We start from the raw sequence: 10,496 nt of genomic DNA, 5'->3' as shown, positions 1-10,496 counted from the left end.
AGTTTTTTATATTTTTTTATTTAATTATTTTGTTAGTGTGTGGGACCCATGAGGTAAGGGTGGTAATGAGGCATCATGAGTAAAGGAGGCCCTTCATGACCTTGGTTATGAGGCTTTTCATGACATTGGTCATGGGTCTTAATGGTCTTGATCATGGTGGTGTGATGGGATTACTTGAAGGGTGGAATTTACTTCAATTCTAACTTTTGACCATCAATTTTCATTTCAACTTCATGACCATTCATGGCCATTACCATGAGTGGGGTTAAGGTTATTGAATGGATTAAATCCAATTCATTGCCTTAAGAATCCTAAGGGGTGTAATGTGAGGTTTGGGCTTATATAAACTTAACCTTCCTTGCATGTGGTGTGCAATTGAGACACTCCTCATTCTCACATTATTTGTGTTACAAAGTTAATTTTTTTCTATGAATTAATCTAGGTGTTGTGCTCTAGTTTTTGGCTCCTTGAATGGATTAGAAGAATTATCTTATCTTCTAGTTGGAGGTTACTTTATCTTGGAGGTGGTGGTGCGAAGAACCCTTGGTAGTAGGGCGCATCAATTACTTTAAAGACAACACTCAAGGTGTGACTCAACCTCATTGATCGGTGGTTCGTTCGTTTGCAACATCAAGTTCTCCGGATTAGCTAAGGATCTTCATCTCTTAATTGTATTGCAATTTCATTTTTATGTGTTTGAAGAATTTGTAATACATTTACCCCAAACAAAAAACATAAGAGGAATACAGATAGAGAATCCGGACCACAAGAACTCAAATATCCTCTTTGTTATGTATGTAGGTCTGAATTTCTGGGTGATTATAGGGGGCGGCAGCTCTCCGTGAGCAACGGAGATTTTTTTGTTTAAATATATAGATCTCCTTTGCTATAATTGGTTTTTCAATTTTGTCGAAACTAGTAGATTGATTTGGCGGTTGTGGATTTTTTTTTCCTTGAGACTTTCCGGTGTAAAAATTCTTTCTGTGTTTTTCTTTCTTCATTGTTGGTTGTTCTTACCAAACAGTCCTCAGTGAGTTCATGTCGACTGAAAGGTGTGGTTATCCATCCATCGTGTATGAGTGTGATACACTCATTTTCCTGACCAAAACTTTCAACGGCCCACTCAGTTTATGTGGGCCCCACCTTCCTAAATTCTCATAAATGCCCCTAACGCTGTAAATTAACCAAAATCGGAGATTACTCTTAGGCTTGGACCCACCAGGCCACCACCCCCAACCCGCCACAATCGTGGCGTCATACCACGTCGCCAGAATTCCTCAGTACACATGCTGAGCAATGACGAACTGCCACGTTTTTCTTCCAATTGTCGGTAACAATTTAAAACCGTCGACGGGCTAAACTGTCACTACAATCCCACAGCGCGTCCTCAACGCTCGCGGATCATTCGACTGTTTTGACTGGCTTTAGAGAAGTTGAGAGAGAGAGAGAGAGAGGGAGAGAGGGAGGGAGGGAGAAGGGGAAAATGGTGTTGACAACGATCGGCGATTCAAGCGAGAGTCTATGCTGCACTTTCGCTTCCAGATATGTGCGCTCGTCGCCTCCAAGGTCGGTTGATTGCTTGATTTCTTTGATTCTTTAATTTCATTAGATTTTGAGTTTATGATGTTTATCTGTTCGTTTACTGATGAAATTGCAGGTTTAAGATGCCGGAAAGATCGACACCGAAGGATGCGGCGTATCAGATCATTAACGACGAACTGATGTTAGATGGAAACCCGAGGTTGAATCTAGCTTCATTTGTTACTACTTGGATGGAACCTGAGTGCGATAAGCTCATGATGGCCGCCATTAACAAGAATTACGTCGACATGGATGAGTACCCTGTCACCACTGAGCTCCAGGCATGTTTCTCTTACTCTCTCTCTCTCTCTTTTTTTTCTTTTTTCCCCCAGCTTTTTGGTTGATAAAGCATCAGATCCTCGTCTCTGCGCAAGGTTTGGGAATTTTGAGTTTGGATTTTGGTGAAAATCTGAGAGTCGAAGAAATCTTCGCTGATAAGTGAAGAAACTGAGAAACTGACGAACTGATAAGGTTTCGATTAATTACGTTCGACTGGGTCCCTTGAATGAGACATTTTGTGTTTTTTTTTTTCCTTTTTCGGAGGGGGGTGTTAAATTTTCCGGAAAAAATCGTCTGCGGCGCTAAATTACGACACCTATTAAATACTAATTTAATGATTGAGATCAAAATTGATAGTTTTAAATGTAAAAGCCCCTGAGAAAACCCATTTAACCCATGCCTGCCCCCATATGAAAAAAAACCCGAATGATTAAAACTCTAAAAATTCCATCTCTGAAATCGTCTTCTTCCTTTCTCCATTCTCGGTTTTGGTATTTGGAATTGTCCCGTGATTTTGTTCGATTTTTTTGGTCAAGCAGGACTGTGACAACTTGGTTTAGAGTATTTGGCTGCCATGTTTGAATGAAGGGTAGCATTTTGTGCATCTCGGCGTCATGTTTTTTGTGGAGTCGTGGTTGATGTTCTTACAGATGGGGTTCTTCTGGTGTAGGAGAAATATTTTTGATATCGAAATTGTAATTTTGGGTTATAGAGTAAGTGCCTGCAGATGCATAAAGTTTGGGGATAGTGGCGAATGAGTATCAGATTTGGGTATTTTTAAGGTAATACGGTCACAAAGAAATTTGACGATTTGGATTTCTAATTGCAGATGCATCTCTGATAGGCCCAACCCTCTACTCCTTGTTATCTGCTCAACATATTTTTTTTTGTGATTTTACATCCGAATTCGGTTTGAAGGACAAGGATTTGATGGGGGTTGGAAAAAAAAGGTTTTGAATGGGATTTGACTGATTGGAAATGGGATGAAGATCTTTTCATTGCTAGCCATTGAATTCAACTTCGTTGGATTGCAAGAGCAGCGAGTCTGTTAGTGCCAGACCAGGAATCCCTGACGGTGGTGTTTTGTCTCTGGTTCACCTTCTTGACCAGAGAAACTCGAACAAAATCACCGGCACTGGACAATTCCAAATCCCAAAACCAAGAATGGAGAAAGGAAGAAGACATTTCAGAGATGGGATTTTAGGTGGAATTTTCAGAGTTTTAATCCTTCAGGTTTTTTCATATGGGGGCAGGCATGGGTTAAATGGGCTTATTTCAGGAGCTTTTACACTTAAAAACTATCAATTTTGATCTCAACCATTAAACTGGTATTTTCGGTGTCTTTTTTGTGCCTTTTTCGGATGGGGGTTTTTCCCTAAATTTTCGTCAAACAGTCTATTTTAGCTTAAGCTTAAGTGCTTAACTATTGCGTTTTGAAATGACTAAGATACCCTTGTTATACTTTTTCAATCCGAAATTTAAATTAGAGCAAATTACATATAGACTCTTGTGTTTGTAATCAATTACATCTACTATTCTTAAAAAAAAATTAATTACAAATGCCCCTTTACCTGAATTACAAATGCCCCTTACTACTTAGTAGCTGTGTCCATTTATAAGGTTCAATTCTTAGTTGTAGGGTATTTATAATTGATTTTTTTTTCAAGAACAGTAGATGTAATTGATTACAAACATAAGAAGATTTATTTGTAATTTGCCCTTTATACTACAAGCGCACAGGTTCACAGGTTTCATTCGGCTTTGATTAATCTTAGGAGAGTGGAATGTTTACATGGGCCAGCCTAGAGAGGTTATCCAGGCAGGCCCTGTTTTTGCTCCGTGGCAGGCCAGATGGGGCTATGATTTTATAGATAGGCAGACCCAGATCCATTTTCTGGTTGCGAGTTGCCATAAGTTTCAATATATTACCAATGTGGATCATTATTTGTGGATCCATTTTCTGGTTGCGAATTGACATTTGGTCAATCCAGACACATCACCGTCCCACGTGGAAGAAATCAGAATCCAGTAGAGATTGTTAGGGTGTTAATAGTGATTTCTTTACCATTGCAGGGTTGTTTGGTCGGTAAAACCAACACTACTTAATGAAGATGTCGTATTCTGCTGCATGGTATTTAATGTAATACTCCCATCTTCGAAAAAACAGCTGTTCTAAAAATAAAAAAATAGTGATTCTCCTATATGAGATGGGAGAGGGGTCCTATATTAGATGTATTTCTTGCATGCTGAGGGAGCCTAACCTTGTGATGTAATTATGTCAAAGTCCTTTGTACTTTTGAGATATTGATTGATACAGTAAGTTCATCAGTTGTGATGGGCTATTAATTAGGTAAATCTGTGTCAGGAAGGTTACCCACGCAAGGGTCCAAAAATGTGTTGTGTGCATTTGATGAGACTAAGATCCTGATTCATGTAAGGAATATATTTCCCACAGCTGAAAGGATGCTGTTAGTTTGCATTTTACATTTCAGAACTTGATTGCTTCGTTGGTTTATTTTACAGAACCGCTGTGTGAATATGATAGCCAACCTCTTTAATGCTCCAGTTGGAGATGGTGAGACAGCTGTGGGAGTGAGTACTGTAGGATCATCAGAGGCGATAATGCTGGCAGGACTAGCCTTCAAGAGGAAGTGGCAGAACAAGAGGAAAGCCGAGGGTAAACCTTATGACAAGCCAAACATTGTCACTGGTGCAAATGTGCAGGCAAGTAGCATTGATGATATTACTCATGATCTACCTTATTTTTATTCCATTTTTGTATTATTTGTGAACTAAGCTGGAATGATATTGGAGGATTTTTACGCAGGCTTGTAATGCTTTTGTTTATACTGAACAAGTAATTTATTAGGCTACGTAACACAGTATACAAAACTTTGTTATAGAATTTAGGGAAAGAATATTATAACCTAGAACTGTGTAACCGCAGTATACCAACCACTTTGAATTGTCCAAGTCGTCCAATTCATAGTTTACTTCTGAATGGTCATGAGTTGAAGCCAAGAAACTTGAAAGGTTATGACTGGTTTAGCTTTTTGGATCCCAATTATAGCTTCTATGGGAGCATTAAAAATGGGTAGTATCTTATTTGCCAAATTAGTGGTAGTTACTAGACGGAACCATTTAATTATTCTGTACCATCAATCTTGTTAAATATCTTGTGTAGGTTTGTTGGGAAAAATTCGCTAGATACTTTGAGGTGGAGCTGAAAGAAGTAAAATTGAAGGAAGGATACTATGTCATGGATCCTGTGAAAGCGGTAGAGATGGTGGATGAGAACACCATATGTGTTGCAGCAATCCTAGGTTCAACACTCACAGGGGAATTTGAGGATGTCAAACTTCTAAATGAGCTACTCACAAAAAAGAATAAGGAGTCTGGTTGGGACACACCAATTCATGTGGATGCTGCAAGTGGAGGATTTATTGCTCCTTTTTTGTACCCTGACCTTGAGTGGGATTTTCGCTTGCCTCTGGTGAAGAGCATCAATGTCAGTGGCCACAAATATGGGCTTGTCTATGCTGGTGTTGGCTGGGTTGTGTGGAAGACGAAGGATGATTTACCTGACGAGCTCATTTTCCACATTAATTATCTTGGGGCTGATCAGCCTACATTCACTCTCAACTTCTCCAAAGGTATTATGTTAGTTTGTTAAACTTGTTATGGCTGGGTTTTTATACCTTGATCCCTCTTGTCCAGCCACCACTTACAGTCCTTCCACAAGGATCTTTGTTGGAAATTTTGAGAATTTAGTGATCTAAGCCTTCCACTTGGTGGAATGAGAACAACTATGATATGTTGTTGTAGGACTGCTAGTAATTGACGACAAGATCTAGCCATTTTAAAGATCTTATATGAGATCTATAATGTGCCATCATGAGATGGATGATCCTCATATATGGGACATGATGGATTCTCAAATGGGTTTTATATAAACTACTGAACCAGCTAGTGCACTATTTAATAAGTTGTCCTTTTTCTGGGTAATGCATGACCTAAGGATGATTGTGATAAAAGTGAGCAGATGCTCCCATTGGGCATTATTGGCAATAGATTTAATGATCTTAGGGACATTGATCAGATGTTAGTTTGACAGTTATGATCATCAAAAAGGCCACGCAACTGAAGCATTCTCCTAACCCTCTTTTGGTTTTTGTGCCTACAGGTGCCAGTCAAATTATTGCTCAATATTATCAACTAATTCGGTTGGGCTTTGAGGTAATTGTTGTTAACATTGTGTATTAGACTCTATCCTTATGTCCCTTTTAGTCTCTTTGGGTTAGTGCTTCTGTGGCAGGAAGCCACCAACTCTCCCTGCAGAGCACTTGGGCACTTCTAGTACTACTAAGCATCATATCTATGTTGTTCCAACAGATTTTACTATTTAATCCTAAGATAAGTTTGGGAAAACTGTGATATGCTGGATTTTCAGTATACCAGATATACTTGATACTTGAGATATTAAAATAACAGTCCTACACTGAGTAGTTGCAGAGTCAGTTTCTAAAGCTGGACTGGGCATCAAACTGAAGAAGCTCTTGCTTCAGTTCTGCCTGGTAAGTTACTTGAAAAAGAATAGAAAGTAGAGATGGAGAGTGAATGAAAGTGAAGTGGCTATCAAGTTGAAGGCATAAGCTGACAGGATATTATCTTTTCTTAACTATCCTCAAAGGTTCTAGGTGAAATTCCTTGCATTGGGGAACCTTTGTCATAAAACTTTGCTGAAGCGGACAAGTGAACCATTACATTTCCATCGTTCCTTTTCCCTTTTCAATTAGCTTTTAGCTGGAATTTTGATCATATGGTATTTAGCTGATGAGTCTCTTTTGGTTATACACGCATAATGGTGATCTTCAAGAAACTTAGAAAGCAATCTAACATCATCATTTTTTCCATTGAAGGGGTACAAGAGTATCATGGAAAATTGCATGGAGAATGCAAAGGTGCTGAAGGCAGGGTTAGAGAAGACAGGACGATTTGATATTGTCTCAAAAGATGTGGGTGTACCACTTGTGGCATTCTCTCTTAAAAATAGCCAAATGCACACTGTGTTTGAGATTTCTGACAGTTTGAGAAGGTTTGGATGGATTGTCCCTGCATACACAATGCCAGCAGATGCAGAGCATATTGCTGTACTTCGAGTGGTGGTTAGAGAGGATTTCAATCGAACCTTGGCGGAGCGATTAATTTCAGACATTGAGAAGGTCCTAAAAGAGCTGGATGCCCTTCCTAGCCGGGTTACAACTAAAGCTGCTCTGGTAACAGAAGACCAGACAGAAACAGAAAATGTTGAGAGAGGTGGGAAATCAGTGATTATTGACCCTAAAGCAATCGAAGAGGAGATAACCAGGTACTTGCAAATGCTTGTTGCTCGCAAGAAGACAAATGGGGTCTGTTGAGCCCTTCTTCCTTCTGTTGCACCATTCATGTTTTGTGTGGTGGGAAACCTTCATGTAGATGTGGTGTTAATGATCTTTTTGTGTACCAACTTAATAGTTGATACTCAAGAAATGTGAGTTCATCTTGAGCTGAAAAACATTTTTTAGGGTCTGAACTTTTTGAGCTATTGCGCATTATATCATGTCTATATTATGATCGTTATCTGGATAGTTATTCGTGCTGCCTTAAACATGATGAACCGAATGAGGTATAAAGGATATTCAACTATTTTTTTCATTACTAATTACTAATTTTCTAACAACATTCTTGTCAGCTTCTATTTGTTTCAAGAACCCACTTTGCCACATTTTCCTCTCTAAAATATTCCCTCCTACGGCATCTTGACTTTGGCTTGCAACTTCCCCTAGCTGCACCTTGCGCCCCCCCCCCCCCCCCACAAATGTTTCATCTCTGTTAAATATGACGGGAATTTTTTTTTTCAACTGAGATTTGCTAATATCAGTTTAGGCGTACCTTGATTGTATGCTAGGTAGTTGTTATATATAATTTAAATATAAATTGGAATTTTATCCATTCAGATTTGAATTTAATCTAAGATTTGAATTATATTTTTCTTAAATTCAAAGAGAGAAACAGTGTGATTTTTTTTCTTCTTTTTTATATAATTTCAAGGGAAAAATAAGTACAAATATATTGTGATGAAATATTTAAGAGAATCTGACATTGCAAAAAGAGGGCTTGCTTGGCTAGATCTAACATTGTAAGGGGAGATGAGCACAGGTGAAGAAGAGATCTCCTATGAGTTGTTTTGTCCTCAATCCCAGAGGTCTTGCAGCAATAGCACATCTTGTGTAACAGGACATTTGTTGGAGATGGTATACATGTTATCCAACCGGTGAGCTGGGATCGGCAACGGCTATGACAAGGTTGATTTGGGCGGTCGTTGAATCACCAATTTGGTAATGGACTGGAGTGTTGATCAAATTGGGTGATGGATTATTCGTGAGTTGTGTCATTTCGATTGCCGAATTGATCAGGTGGTGGTTTTGCTGGATTCTAAAGCGGTTATCTAATAGAATAAGAAAAAAAACTCTAGTTTGGGCTTCCATGTTTCTTGTTTTTCTCTTTAAGCCTCTATGCTATTTATACCGATCATGGATTTCAGGATTTCCAAGAACTTTCTCCTAGATTGATTGACTCCATGGTTGATCTCCTATTAATTGATAGTCATAGGAAGCCCTGGTTGCTTGCTCTTAGTGTGAGAAGGAATTCCAGTCCAAATAGAATGACTTGTTGAGTCCCAGTCCAAGTAATCAATTCGTTTTGAAAGCTTTATTCATGAAGAGTGGAGGTCATTCAACAATAATAGGAGGACAACGTTTGCTAGAAATTTCTTGAATGGTGATTTAATAGTTGAGTCATTCCTCAATCTTAGTAAAGATGGATCATAGATGGGATGGATAAAATTTCTGACTCAATCACAATGGGTATATCAATGGAAGAGCTCTGTGATAGATTAGATGAGCTGACAAGGTTGCAATGATACCACTCGAAAAATCAAAAAATTCTCAGATGGTGTCAGCAACGTTAATATTTTTTTACGATATAGAGATGTGTTGAAGCATGACAATGAAGCTATAAAATAATTATGTAGTAGTTGCTCTGATACCATGTATAATGAAAATAATTTTAGTCTTTAACACCAAAAGACTTAAGTTGAATGTTGACAAAAAATATTCAAAAGAGAGGAACATTTACCGGTTCTTCTATGCTAAGGGTTGCTGCAACCCTTCTTTTTGAACCCTAAAACAAAACAAACTGTCAATGGAGTTCTATTTAGTATCTGCTTTTCAAGTTAGATTCTTTCCTAAAGTAGGAACTAAGAAATTTAAGTTTACAGTTTTTATTTCTTTAGAAGTTCTTAACTAGAATTCTTCTTCTAGTTTTAGTGTGAGAAGGAATTTCAATCCAAATAGAGTGACTTGTTGAGTCCTAGACCAAGTATAATCAATTTGTTTTGGAAGCTTTATTCATGAAGAGTGGATGTCATTAAACAATAATAGGAGGACAACGTTTGCTAGAAATTTCTTGAATGGTGATTTAATAGTTGAGTCATTCCTCAATCTTAGTAAAGATGGATCATAGATAGGATGGAAAAAAATTTCGACTCAATCACAATTGGTATAATCAATTCATTTTGGAAGCTTTATTCATGAAGAGTGGAGGTCATTCAACAATAATAGGAGGACAACGTTTGCCAGAAATTTCTTGAATGGTGATTTAATAGTTGAGTCATTCCTCAATCTTAGTAAAAATGGATCATAGATAGGATGGATAAAATTTTCAACTCAGTGGAAGAGCTCTGCGACAGATTAGATGAGCTGACAATGTTGCATTGATACTACTTGATAAATCAGAAAATTCTCAAATGGTGTCAGCAATGTTAATACTTTTTTGCGATATAGAGATCTGTGTTGAAGCATGACAACAAAGCTATAAAATAATTATGTAGTAGTTGCTTTGATACTATGTCCAACGTTAAAACTAAAATTATTTTCATTGTACATGGTATCAGAGCAACTACTACATAATTATTTTATAACTTAGTTGTCATGCTTCAACACAGATTTCTATGTCGCAAAAAAGTATTAACGTTGCTGACCCCATCTGAGAATTTTCTGATTTATCGAGTGGTATCAATGCAACCTTGTCAACTCATCTAATCTTGTCCAAAGCTCTTCCACTGATATACCCATTGTGATATAGTCTAAAATTTTCTCCATCCCATCCATGATCCATTCTTTACTAAGATTGAGGAATGACTCAACTATTAAATCACCATTCAGGAAATTTCTGGCAAACGCTGTCTCCTATTATTGTTGAACGACCTTCACTCTTCATGAATAAAGCTTCCAAAACGAATTGACTTGTTTAAGGCGATATGACTTGTTAAGACTTGTTCCAAATAAGATTGTTGAAATCAAGCTCACATAAAAATATGTGTTGAAGGATGACAATTAAAATAATTATGTAGTAGTTACTCTGATACCATGTATAATGAAAATAATTTATAGCTTTTAACAGCATAAGACTCAAGTTGAATGTTGACAAAAAATATTCAACACACAATGATTCTCAATTAAATTTCATTTCATTTCAAAGAAAGTGTTACAAAACAATCATTATAGCTCTAGTTAATCTTTAGATCTTAAAATGAA

At 37.6% G+C, this 10,496-nt stretch overlaps 1 protein-coding gene across 1 annotated transcript; it reads left to right on the top strand.

Annotated features, from left to right (window-relative positions):
• The first annotated feature begins 1,365 nt into the window (after positions 1 to 1,365).
• On the top strand, positions 1,366 to 7,479 carry LOC149000828 (glutamate decarboxylase-like). Its single transcript, XM_089139742.1, has 6 exons — positions 1,366 to 1,566; positions 1,658 to 1,862; positions 4,384 to 4,584; positions 5,045 to 5,513; positions 6,044 to 6,096; positions 6,780 to 7,479. Exons 1-6 carry the CDS (start codon positions 1,484 to 1,486, stop codon positions 7,275 to 7,277), a joined length of 1,509 nt encoding a protein of 502 aa, XP_088995868.1. The 5' UTR covers positions 1,366 to 1,483; the 3' UTR covers positions 7,278 to 7,479.
• The last annotated feature ends 3,017 nt before the right edge of the window (positions 7,480 to 10,496 follow it).

This window comes from Hakea prostrata, chromosome 11 (genome assembly GCF_041222555.1).
Source record: "Hakea prostrata isolate BN-2017 chromosome 11, UWA_Hpros_2, whole genome shotgun sequence".
Lineage (NCBI taxonomy): Eukaryota > Viridiplantae > Streptophyta > Magnoliopsida > Proteales > Proteaceae > Hakea > Hakea prostrata.
This window is presented reverse-complemented; position numbering and strand designations above follow the sequence as displayed.